Below are 13,547 nucleotides of genomic sequence, written 5' to 3'. Positions count from 1 at the left end.
GCAGGAATTACTTTTTTTTCCAAACTAGGAAAGCGTGGAATATTGTACTTTGTCAACTCTGAAACTTCAAAACAGCTCCTTTCTTCCCAAAGGGAAATTGTTCCTATACCAGATCAGTGTTATTACATGTACATAGTGAATTTCTAGAGCTAAAGAATTAAATGTAAAATATATTCCTGTTTTCTAAAGGACAGTCTGAATTTTAAGGCACCAGGATTATGTACTAATAAATGACAGAGAAATAGATGTGCAATGTCTCAGGATTCCAATCTGCAGAAAGCTAAGCTCTCTGGCTCCAATCCTACAGAGCTCTAAAGTCCATAAGCAGGCTGAATGAGTTTTAAAACAGCATTCATCCCTGAAGTGGGCATTCCCAGGAATACCCCCAAATATGGGAAACAGCACTTCCCAGAGTTCTCTCCAGAGGTGAATCCATGGCTGCTTCTGTGACCTGGGTAACATTCCTTGATATTCACAAGCAGAAATGTGGAGAAGAAAAGAGAATTGATACTGGGTATGGACATCTTCCATCCTGTCCTTCATAGTTTAACCATTGTTCCCATAGAAGAGAAGAAAAAAAGGATAAAAATACCTAGGTAACAACATCATTCACAGATAATTCTTGCAATTATGAAAGTATTTCTCTGTATCTCTGAGCTAGAGGATGCCATCAAGTCTAAACAAAAGCTGCCAGATTTGCAGCCACAAAAAATTACATATTAAATGCAGGTTAATTTACTGGACTTGTTTTATATGTTTTGGGACTTTGAGAAGGTAACTGAAAGTTGCTTAATACTTTTTTCAGGCTTGTGAGCCTAGAGAAGGCTGTGAAAAAGTAATAGGAGGAGCTTTAAGGACAGCAAAAGTATTTCTACAGAAAGAGATAGAATGCTTTTTAATTACAGTTGCCCCTCCTACAGCTCACTGAAAGTGGAAGCGCCTGGAAGGGTACATATACAGCTGTGCAAATCTGGTTTCCATACATACTTAAATTGGTTTTAGTCACTCTTTAATAGGACATTTATTAGAAAACATCTAAGAGCTGGACAAGAAAAGCAAAGCACGAGACATTAAAAAAAAAAAGAGGGATAAAAAAACCCCAAGAATCTTAATGCAGAGAAAAACACAGGGACTCTGAAGACAACGACAGCCTAAATCCCAATTGATATGAAACTGTAGGAGCAAAAGCAGTACAGAAAGGAAAGCAAAATCAGAGTTTCTAAGCTGTGAAGGATAAGCCTGCCAGAACACTGCAGGAAGCCCCAGACATCCTCTCTGAGGGAGCTCTGAACCTACAGACCTGCACATGCACACTCTGTGTCTTGCTGTGCATCTGCAGGAGAGAGACCCACACACCTCAGCAGCTCCCTTGGCTGTTATCTCTTAGTTTAGATGAGGTTATTTGTTTGTTTGTCCCTTCTTTAAGACAAGAGCTGAACAATACTAGAAAAGTCATGGTAGTAGCTCAGGAACATGGGGTTTGGCACCTTAAACAGCCTAGAAATGCAAATTGCTCTACAGATCACTTCATGAAGAAATATCACTATTATAAGACAAAAACCTACACTTTTTTACCACCTTTATGCCTGCTTCTAAATTTCAAAACAAGACTAACAATGAAAGTTAACTATGCAAAAAAACCCCAAAACTAAAACCTAATTTATTATACTTGTCCTGATATTCTGCCAACTCAAATTAAAACATTAAACCAGTGGTTCTTTACACAGCCTATGTTTGGCACTCCTGCAACCCCTTGCCACTGGACCTGATAAGTACTAAAGACTTCCAAGGATTCAAAGAACAGCTGAACAAACTCACAAAGGACAAAACTATCAAGCATTAGCATATACAAAAAGGTGCCACTTGCAGCTCAGAGTAACAAATTGTTTATGGCTAGGACAGTTCAGGGAATTTTTATACATATTTATTAACATTGCTTCCCTGGATCCTATTTTTGGCCACACAATAGAGGGGGTTGGATGGATTTTTGGCCCGATCCAGCACATTTGATCTGCTACTAACAATGACCTTAATCAAGAATATTCCTTCCACAGTCACTTGCAGGGTAGGGGTAGTAACAAAACAAAACATGAAAAAGTAACAAATCACAATATTCCAAACACTGATAGGATTTAGGCTGAGATTTTTGATCCTGAGAACTCAGATTTCCTCGCAAACTGCAGGAGATCAGTTCCCACAATCTCCAGGTGCATGACAGACATCCCAGTTGGGGAGCTGAGCCTCCTGGAAGAATTCTCTGAGCAACGCCTGAAAGATTATGAAGCTGATATAAAAGCCTGTGTTTTCTGACCCAGGGAAGGAAGAGCCTTGATTCTTCCTTCCTGTGAATTTGTGGGCTGTGCTGGAAGAGGGGAACAGAACAGTGGCACCTTAGGGCCAGTGAGGCACAGCAGAGGATGCTGCACGACAGAGGCAGGGACTTCCACAGTAGCCTGTAGGCTCCATGGGATGCTCCAGAAGGCTCTGGCCGCACAGTGCCTTCCAACACCTATTTTTCCTGGCTGACAGAAGAGGCAACTCAAAATCCCCCTAAAGGCTACCATTTGAAAGTGCGGCTCATATGGACTGGAGCCTGGTGTGTTTCCTTCTAAAAGCATTTCAGCCAGAACAGAAATTGTGCTTTAAGTTTATCACCCCCAAAAATGAAACCTGACATGTCTGAAATTCAAGTTTAGCCTTCCCAGCACTTACCTACACATACCCATGTCTGCTTCTAGGAGCCCAGAGGCCTGGTCACATTCAGTTCAAACAAAATCTGATTTTTTTTTTTTTTAGTCTTAATAAAGAAGTTTTTCAAGTTTGGTTTTTGTTTGTTGGGTTTTTCTTTTTCCTTAATTAAGCTGTCAGCCTCAAAGCCATCAGATTATACTCTCTGTCTGATTTAGTTAAAGCCTTTCTGTATTCTGATCAGCTGATTGAGGCCAGCAGCTTTGATATATTTCCTGTGTTTAGGTAATTCATATTCACATATTAGCCATACCCTTCCTTCACAGTCATGTCTTCCCAAGGGAAAAACCAAAGGAATATTTTTTATGTATTTGAAATTCAAGATGAATCCTAGAGTAGAACTCATAACTGATCCTTACTAGAAAGCATGGCACAAGTGTATGCTAATATTTTTAAATGCATGTAGTACGATATACTCTGAAAAACCTTGGCATTTCACCTGAGATGAAGAATCTGAACCATTTATAACATCTGGAACACCAATTTCTTAGAGTGGGATCACTTTTGAGAGATCAGACAAGCTTACTTACACTTCTGAGCATTTTCTCAGGATTAATGAGAACTTTCACACAAACAAACTCCAAGAAATTTGATTTCCTTGCTAAAGAGATGATTTTACCTAGAGACATAACTATCACACAATAATTATCTTCCTGTAAAATTGCCATAGGGACAAGGTATTTGTAATTTCAGCAGAAGGACAGTGGCTGGACAATGAGGTTGTCCCTGCACATGCACCTTTATTTGGCCACTTCTGTCCCAGAAGTCCTCTCACCAAGAAATGAAAATGCATTTTTTGCTGTCAGGGAAGACATTGTCACTGTTCTGCAGTGGTTCTGCACTGACTTCAATAACATTCACACTCTGCAAGATGAGATAATGTTAGAGGAAGCCTCCTCTGTATGCAAAGTTATCCCACCAGTTCAAATTCCAACATTTTCTTCTTCCAAAATAATTCTTGATATTGTCTCATGCTTTTTTTTTTAGGTTAACTGTGAAGATGTTCATGTTCTTGTACAAACTTTGCAGCTTAAAAGCCACATGGCCAAAGCAGGCAATGCACTTACTCTCTTTTTGTTTCCATCCTCATCTATGCATTCTCTGACTGGGTCTGAAAGAGAAGCAGACATCTTTTAGTCATCCCATTCCCTTATCAAGCCTTTTAAGTGATGATCACCAAAATACAGATTGCTTACTTAAAAGTTTGATTTAAGTTGTGAGAAGTTTGGGGGATTTTGTGCTAGAGTGTGTGAATCCCTACCTGAAGACTGCAGGCATTTGTCCAAAGAACATAAGTCACAGAAGGCATAAATAATTACCGTGGTCTCAAAATACTCAGTGAGCAAAAACTGAGCTGCAATTCTACAGCACTTCTTGTACAGCCACAGCTCTGCCCAGATGGTGCTTAAAGGATGACCATGGCTTTGGCTCTGAGGCACAGTCCAGCCTTACCTCAGTCTTGTGATCCATTAAGGACATTCCTGGGAATTAGCAGGTAATGACAATTTCCACACTCACATTTATTAAATGCAGAAAGATCAATACAGCATAACTACACAAATAGCTGTAATAAGAACACCCAAATTCAGTGTCCTTACATTTAGTCATGACTGTGATGAGCATTTTTTCACATAATCAATTAAACAGTCACAGGGTACACACTGAATTGCAGTTTCTATGTTTGTATGCTTTCACTACACACCTAAAGATATTTTGGAAGCAATTTCATTTTTGTAGTATGGCATGACAAAATCTCTAGGATATTAAGACACTGACTAGCAAATTCTTTGTAGAATACTAGACTATGCTACCCCTATATACACTCTCCGCTCTGTCTTTTCCAGGATAAGTAATGTATTTTGAAATCATTTAGGAACTCTTTAAAACCTTTTTTAACAGTATTATTTTTTGTACATTTCCATACAAAAGGCAAGACTCCCTCTGCATGAGAAATCTAACTGTGTGAGTCAAGAGGGGAAAATTATGCTTTACAGATTGTATGAAATTTATGTAAAACAAAACAAACAGGAAAAAAATCTAAACAAAAAATAAATCCCCACAAAAAAAAAATTTGTTTTTCACCCCCTAGCAAAGTCTTCACCATCAGCAAGAGAGCTAAATTTCTCAGATCTTAGGTGTTGAATATGTCTATAGTTCAAGTTTGTCTATAGTTCAACAGCTTTTTGAGCTGTTGGAAAAGCTTTCATAAAAAATACAAAGCTTTCACCTCTAGTACTGATAGGTTATAGCACAGATTGCAGTAAGAAAATAATTATTGGTTCCAAATTCCTGCTCCCCATCCTAAATCTTGGATCAATGTAATTTACAGCAAGAAAAATCACATTTTCCAGTGTGAAGAGAGGAAATGCATATTTAAAAATTTATTTTAAAAGAGAGGAAAGAAAATGGCAGCTGTTTAAATCTAGAAAATGGCAGCTGTTTGATTCTCTGGAGAGATTTTAAAACACCAGAAGTGATCCCAGCGGAGGCTGATCGGATATCTCCAAGCTGGACTGTGAACACTCTGCAACTTCCTCATTCTCAGAGCTCCTTGGCTCCACAAAAAAAAGTCCATTTATTGTAGTGGAGATGTAACTAAGCCCTCATAATACTGGCAAAAACCTGTGCAATGACTAACACCACGAGGCAGTGGCTTGTGGTGAGAACATGTGGATGTTATTGGAACAGGAATAACAACAACAAGATGAGGGATAAATATCTATATCCAGATCAAGGAGATAAAGAAGTAAAATCCTGGTCAGTGTCGAAGCAAGGTTCCTTAGAGAAGAAGCGTTGTCATCTATATAAATAAGTGAATGCTTGTTTAAAACATTTCACGCTTTTTTTCCCCAGTATCTGTTTCCCTGGGAAACTAAATTCTTTATTATTTTTCTTTTTGCCTTCTATTTTGGCTGAATTTTCTGTAGACATGCACATAACAATGTCTGAAAAACACATAACTTGAAATCTTTGCTCACAACATTTCTGAAACTTCTGAAACACGCCCCATTCATTCATGACAGCTTCAACTTTCCTGGTGTCCTTCATTTATTGACCAGTCCTGACTATCAAGATTTTCACCAAGATTGATTTTTATTAAGACAGAAGCTTGAAAGTTCAGGCCTAAGCAATTCTAAAAACCTTGCTGGAATTGGGCTAATTGGAATAGCAGCTGGATACATATTTAAAGGGCTGAAATTTGGTTTCACACCTAAGTTATGAAGGTGGTCTAGGTCAGCATTTGTGATGGTTGTCAGTGGAACACTCACAACAGAGCATCTGATTGCCTTCTCGTATCAAGAAAAATCATCCTGGTTTTGCATTTCAATTTTTGTGTTTGCTCCAGACACAAGGTCATGACTTTTGGACTCACCCATACACACTTTTTTGATAAATTCACTGTTCAATGTGATCATAGTGGATAAATCTTCAAAATTCTGGAGCTTCATGATTCTGTTAGCAGCAGATGGCCCAGCCAAAGTCCTTAGCTGCCCTTCATCATATCTGTTCCCAACAACAACTGGGAACAGGGATACTCCTAGGAAAAGAGAAGGAAGGGTTTGAAATAGGCAAGGCACAGGAGAAAATCATTGCTTATGGACATGGAGTGTTCATCCCTGGAAGTATTTAAAGAATGTGGCACTTGGCAGTGCTGGGTTAATGGCTGGACATGATAATCTTAAAGGTCTTTTCCAGCCTAAAGATGATATCACTTTTATGTTTTCATTTGTTTCTAAAAAAAATAGATCTGGGAAAAGGTTTTCTCCAACACTTAATTTTCATGTGTTACTTGCATCATTCCCCCCACATTGGCTAAAGGCAACTAAGGGCTGAAATGGTGCTGCTCTAATCACTCTGTTAGCTAAGATGAGCTCTATTAGTCCCAAGCATAATAAGATCATTCATGATCTTATTATAAAATTAAACAAAACAAAATGCAGCTGCAGACTTAATGACATCTTCACTCTTTTTTAATGAAAAAAAAGAATCTCAATATGCTGTTTTCTTTCTTCAATTACACAGAAATTGGATAATTTTCAAACCATTTAATTAAAAATAACAGTTGATAGTTGTAATACAGTCCATGCCTTATTCAATAACTCCCAGAGCAACCTTCAAACAAAGTCAAAGTTCCTCAGCTGAACACCTGAGGAACCTGAGGTACTGAAAAAACAGCCAGAAAACCTGAAAAATCATCAGGCAGCACATTGATAGCAAAAGTATATTCCTGTAGAGGTCAGTGAAGAATCTGATAAAAACCTCTAATTATTATTATAATTATTATCTTTATGATGATTATTTTTATTTATCATTATTATTATTACTAGAGTGAACCTTTCAAGTTTCACTGTACTGCAACAGTACTGAATTTATGATATTAGACCCCATTTCTGTTATCCCTGTCTACCCACATGATCTCAGAAAACGAGATGCTACTAATTTGTAAGTCCTGGGGAAGCTGTCAGCCTTAATTGCAGATGGGTCCTCAATTTCCCAGTACCTCAAAGGCATCCTCACGGGCCGTGTTTTTTTCAGGTCTGTTCCTTACCACAACACTATGCACAGTAACTCCAGAACTTACATGAACACACCAGTGTCTTGTTTTTCCACCTTTTGTTCTAGCTCATTACTTAAAAAGTAATAACAACTCTACTTATAAATAGTGACAGTGAAACGAGGTTTACTGTTCACTCTTGCAGAAAGGGCAGCAGCCTCCACAGCATCTTGTGAGCTCCCCGACATGATGACAATCACAACCTTTGATGCGCTGGGTCTGCCCCCGTGGGATTCTGACATCACATTCTGGACCACAAAATCAATGGCATTTCCTAGGAAGAAATGAAGAGAGAAATGAGAGATATAATAGAAAAGTCATAGGTGACCGTAGAACTAAATTTTATATCGCTTTCGTGTGTTACACTATTAGGTAATGAAAAATATTTATTTTTAAAAGACTCTTAATGTCTCATTTATTGCAGCTACATAAAAGATCTCAGCTATTAAAAACCTTCAGTATTTATTAAGACATCCAAACACAGGAGGACCATCCTTAACTTCATCTGTAGACTATCCCAGTCTCTGCAGTGATAGGAATTTTTTTCCCTTTCCTTAGCCATGATAACGAAGTCTCACTCCTCGCTTAAGTACTTACCTTTCCCAGAAGTATTCCCAGCCCTAAAGAATAGAAGACATTGTGGGGATTATATTCCTGCTTCAAACTGCCGAGCAACACTGACATCCAGTGGCAAACTGATCCACAGCTTGGCATCATCCTGAGTTATTCACACAAGTTGTTCTGACTCCTATAAAAGATCTAGTGCTTCCTTAATTTCATCGACTTTCCCCACAAGTGTGAAAAGCCTATCTTGCCTCCACACTACCAGTAACCTTTCTGAAATTCAAACTCTGTATAATCCATGATACAACCAGATGATCCTGATTAAAATAAAAACAAAACAAAAAAACCCACACCAAACCCCACAAAACTCGCAAAGAAATTCTACCTGAGCTACCAAATCACAAACTAGCTTAAAAGGGAAGCTGCTGCCCATTCATTTTACATCTGTGAACACTCAGGCAAATTTTGTTGATAATTATGACCTCAGCAAGAAAGCACTTTGTTAGCACTTGCATTTAGACATGTATTTGCACAAATATTTACACTGGGAATCATGATACACAGCTTTCTTAAAAGCTCCTTTGGGCTTGGAAGTTATCAGGTCAGGAAGTAGAAATGAAACTGGGTGACAGATGTGACGTTCAGGGAAAACAGTGACTGGTGAACAATAAACACTTGAAAGAGTATTTCCTCTGAGTAATCTGCAATAACTATGGAGCAAAAATAGGTTTGCCTGAGGAATTCACTGTAACAGGTTTGCCTAAGGAATTTATAATAACAAATGCATTTGTAAAACACTGGAAGTCAACCTGTAAATAATTCACCAGTGCAGCCCCAGCACATCTTAGCGCACCTGAACACTTTGTACTTGATGTCTTCTTGCACCATATCACTCACACCTTTTTAGTGATAGAAGCAAAAACCCTTTTCCCAAGCTGCTGCAAGCATGGACAAACTTTAGGAATCTCACTCAGCACATTGATTATTGATAAGGCTTGGAGAGCTGGGATTGTTCAGCTCGGAGAAGGCTCCAGGGAGACTTCACTGCAGCCTACAGTATTTAAAGAGAGCTTATAAAAAAGAATGAGAGCAACTTATTTTAGTGGTATGTAGGGATAGGACAAGGGGAAGAGTTTTAAACTAAAAGAGGGGAGATTTAGATTTGATGTGATGAAGAACTTTTTTACTCAGAGGGTCCTGAGACACCAGTGGAACAGGCTGCCCTGGGAAGTTGTGGCTGCCCCAACCCTGGAAGTGTCCTAGGCCAGGCTGGATGGGGCTCTGAGCAACCTGGGATAGTGTAAGCTGTCCCTGCCTATGGCAGGGGGCTTCAACGAGACAAACTTTGAGGTCTCTTCCAACGCAAACCCTTCAGTGATTCTATACCATGGCAACAGCAGTTGGATATTCAGTGAAAACCTTGACATTTTGGATGTTTTTCTACTTGCAACAAAACACATTTTAAAACACCATTATTTGTTAGGTGATGATTGCATTTCACAAGCTACTGTTCCTGACCACAAAAAAATAACTAACCTCAGGCATTATCTCATGTCCTACACAGCTTTCCCACAATCCTTTCTACAAATGGTTTTGTGTCTGTCAAGGTAAATGTTAGATATAGAATGGCACATTAGCTAGAAACAACTAAGGATAAAACAAAATACAGCAAATAAATCTCACTATATTCAATATCTCTGAGACTGCTTCTGGATGGTCACTGTGCCAGAAGATTGACTCATTCCCCTTTGGTCCTACAATTACCAAAAAAAAGTATTTAACTTTCAAATCTATTTTAGGTTAAACTTTTGTGCAGTAAGAATCACAAATTATTTTTCATCCATTTGTGAAAAGTACTTGAAATTTCTTGGTTTTTTTAATGACTCTTTAACTTTTGTGTGGTTCGTGTAGTCAGCAGCCAGTCCAGCTCCATTTTTCTTCTTCTCACATTAATTTTAAAAATGTTCAGAAACTCCATAAATATTTGCAAACTGAAAAAGAAAATCCATTCTTTTTATAATTTCTCATAAAGAAATCAAGTACTGTTGTAATAGAATCAGTGACTATTTCAAAGGCCCAAAAAGCAGTTACTCCATGCAGTTAATTTAATGCATGGAAAATTGGATTTAGCATAGTAAAAACCCTTTGGATTTCTCCCTTTATTTTTAAGCCAGCGCTGGAGAAAAGAGCCAGGTGTCTGAAGACATCATCAAATGAACACTTTCGTCCTGCTAGAGGGATTCAGAAAGTCATCACATCCCAAGCTGGAAGCTGTCACTTCTCAGCTCTTCGTCTCTCCATATCACCACAGAGGGAAATAACAAATCCCTCAGAGGCCACAATAAAAACTGTTCACTGCTAAAATCAACCAACTTCAACATTTCCCTACTGAGAGACCGCAATACAACAAAGACCTGACATTTTCATATCAGTAAAGCAAATATGAGTATTTACACCGAATTAAACAACACTGTGCACAAGGCTTTATTAAGACTGGAAAGAGTTTTCACAGCATGGAAACATAAAGACAATCTCAGAATGGTTTGGGTTGGAAGGGACCTTAGAAATCATCCAGTTTCAGCTCCCCTGTGATGGGCAGGAACATATTCCTCTACCCCCAGTTGTTTTCAGTCATTTTAGCCCTTCCTTCAGCCCACCAAAATTGGTGAGCCCCCAGTAGCCTTCCAGCTCAGTCAGTAGGATATGACTGCCACTCACTGGGCATGTCCAGGGAAAAAAATGCAAATAAATAAAAAGAGGAAGCAAAAATCCAATTGAACCATACAGGCTCCTTTAGAAAGGACAGACCAATCAATCCAAGCACAGAACAGCATCTTCTTCCCGTCCTTCAGTGCTCATGTTTGGAATAATCATTAAATAATGACTATGAACATTTGATGCTGAAATTCTGAGAGTCAGAAAAAGCTTCTTAAAAGCCTTTTCCTGGTTGACTTGACACCTAGTAGATTTCAAATTTAGACTTGTATTCTGAAGTTACAACTCAGAATGGTTCACACAGAGGTTCCTGCAAGGACTAAACGGACATAAACAAGTTTTCAGGACAAAAGACAATCTGTTGAATAGGTTTGGAGGCGTTTACTGTGAGTCTACGGGGAATTACACTAGATTCTACCTTATTAAATAGTTTCATTAATGATTTGGATGGAAGAGTTAAAATGTGTAAAAAGGCATGTTAATCTGAATCACAAATATTGGATTGGGAGCAATCATGGACATCATGGAACTAACTGAATGAGCACAAGGTGCCCTAGAAATATTTAAAATATATCCAAGAAATAAAAATGAAGATTCATCCCAGAGTTAGCCAATCTGGAACACGCAGACATTTAATATTTTGGTGGATGCCTCAGGGAAAGCAAAAACTTCCTAACAGAAACATTTGCAACTATTTTCTTTGGGTCTGTAGAGTTGTGGCAGACAAGGGATTTCAATTAGATGGAGGTTCCTGCTGGGAACTCATAATCTGTGCCTTAAGTGGCCTCTGCAACATCTTGACCAAAAAAATGTACCACAAGAGATTTTAATCTCCCACAAATCCTGAAAACAGCCTGGGAAAGGAACAAAATAGGAATGGTCACTCAGAACATGAAGTGATACAGAAGCAGCCAACACTGTCTGGATGGTGTAAGTATTCCAGACTGCAACTACTTAACCAAGGACTTGTCTAACCAGGAACAACTCCCTACAATGATAATCATAGAATCATAAAATCACAGAATGGTTTGGGATGGAAAGGACCTTAAAGATTATTTCATTCCAGCCCCCCTGCCATGAGCAGGGACACCTCTGACTAGACCAGGTCCATAATCCTGAAGCTGGTCTTTTAATTTAGGCTCTTCACTTGGCACTGAATTGGGATTTTTCATTTAAAATAGCAGATTATTTTAATTTTGAAACAAATTTCAACATATTAAAAACTGATCCCACAGTGCTTTAAGTGGTCAGTTGTTGGCACATAAATATTGATATTTTGGCATTAACACATATTAATTAACGTGTGCTGAACTTTTCATGAACAGCAGAAACCTATCAGTCCCACACCACTGAATTGGACAGGCCCCAAAAACATCTCCTCTACAGGCCACAAATCCTGCATTTCTCTTACCACTAAGGGCTTCTGATGAAGCCAGACTCCACCAGAAGCTCATTTAACTCACAAACCTTGTAAGAAATGAACTAGAAAAAAAAGCAAACAAAAAATCCCCTGAAAAGCAGTGAATTAAAACAGCTTGGGGAAGATATTAGCAGTATCTAAAAATGGCTTCAAAAAGGAGCTGGCACCACCAGTTCAGCAATATTTGCGGGGAACAAGTGAAAGCCTCTGTCAGCGGGTGGGAGCCCTCTGATGAGGACAGCTGCTGGCCTTGGGTGACGGTGGGCAAGATTTTGGAAATTCGATATAGAGTTCAACATTTGGGGGGAGATATGAATAAGGAAAAGTGTTACAGGGTGTCACAGACATCTTTTATGAAAAATCCTTTCCTTAGGATTCTCCTGAGAAGCTGAGAGGCCTCAGGAACAGAATGTAAACATTGATTATCTGCTGCTGTGGAATGCAGCAGGTGGATCTTTGATTGGCCCATGTTGGTTGCTTCTAATTAATGGCCAATCACAGAGCAGCTGGTTATCATTCCTTCTCATTCTATTCTTAGCTAGCCTTCTGATGAAATCCTTTCTTCTATTCTCTTAGTATAGTTTTAATGTAATATATATCATAAAATAATAAATCAAGCCTTCTGAAACATGGAGTCAAATCCTCCTCTCTTCCTGTTGAAGGTTGCATGCAAGATGTTTTCCATTACCATCTGTATGGCAGATTACCTTTGTCAAGTGGGCAATTTGACTTATCTCTCTCTTTGAGTGACCACATTCACACCTCCCTTGGGAGGGGACCTCTGCTGATAACAGACTATTGAATATCAGTGCATGACTGATAAGAACTATAACATCCCATTGTGAGATGCTCCGCCCAGAGGAAGGAGCCAAGCATTGCTACCCAGATATACTCTGAGATTCTGGAACATCCAGCACGGTTTTTCTCCCTAGAGGAGATTCCCTAGAGGAACAGCAGCTGCATCTTCCTCCTGGATCTTCAGAGGAAGACTACATCCTTCTCTACAGATTCCCCTTGCTCCAACAGAACCACACCTGATACTTCAGGAGGACTGCAGCCACATTTTCAATCAGACTACCACCAACACCCTGACCCACAGGGTGTCAGGTTGGGTTCTGACTCTGTCAGTGTTGTTCTAGTGGACTGCACTGTTTATATATATATTTTTTTTCCTCTCCCTATTAAAGAACTGTTATTTCCTGCTCCCATATCTTTGCCTGAGAGACCCTTAATTTAAAATTATAGCAATTTGGAGGGGTGGGGAGGGTTTACATTCTCCATTTCAGGGGAGGCTCCTGCCTTCCTTAGCAGACTCCTGTCTTTCAAACCAAGACAGATTTTGGCACCCCAACGTACACTTCCCTCAACCTAAGACCCCTGTGAACACGGTCACAATGGAAGCCTTTGCTTCCAAAACCACAGGGGAGGTTTAGGAGAAAGACATTAATACCTTCTGAATCCTGACAGCAAAGCTGAATGCTACTAATCAAATATATTAATAGTGATGGAAAGTTGGAGGAAGAATATAAATTTAACAGGTTTCTT

The 13,547-nt window shown here is 39.0% G+C and overlaps 1 protein-coding gene across 1 annotated transcript in view; it reads right to left on the bottom strand.

The window, feature by feature from the left end:
• Positions 1-13,547, bottom strand: part of VWF (von Willebrand factor) — a 124,040-nt gene that overhangs the window by 35,728 nt on the left and 74,765 nt on the right. Inside the window, exons 31-33 of the mRNA XM_014309415.2 lie at positions 7,434-7,577; positions 6,122-6,286; positions 3,816-3,859 (exon numbers count right to left, since the gene is read on the bottom strand). Coding sequence (XP_014164890.1) covers positions 3,816-3,859; positions 6,122-6,286; positions 7,434-7,577 — 353 coding nt within the window. The remainder of the gene's footprint in view (positions 1-3,815; positions 3,860-6,121; positions 6,287-7,433; positions 7,578-13,547) is intronic.

This window comes from Geospiza fortis, unplaced genomic scaffold (genome assembly GCF_000277835.1).
Source record: "Geospiza fortis unplaced genomic scaffold, GeoFor_1.0 scaffold164, whole genome shotgun sequence".
NCBI classification, from domain to species: domain Eukaryota; kingdom Metazoa; phylum Chordata; class Aves; order Passeriformes; family Thraupidae; genus Geospiza; species Geospiza fortis.
The sequence above is the reverse complement of the archived record's forward strand: the minus strand, read 5'-3'. Positions and strand labels throughout refer to the sequence as shown.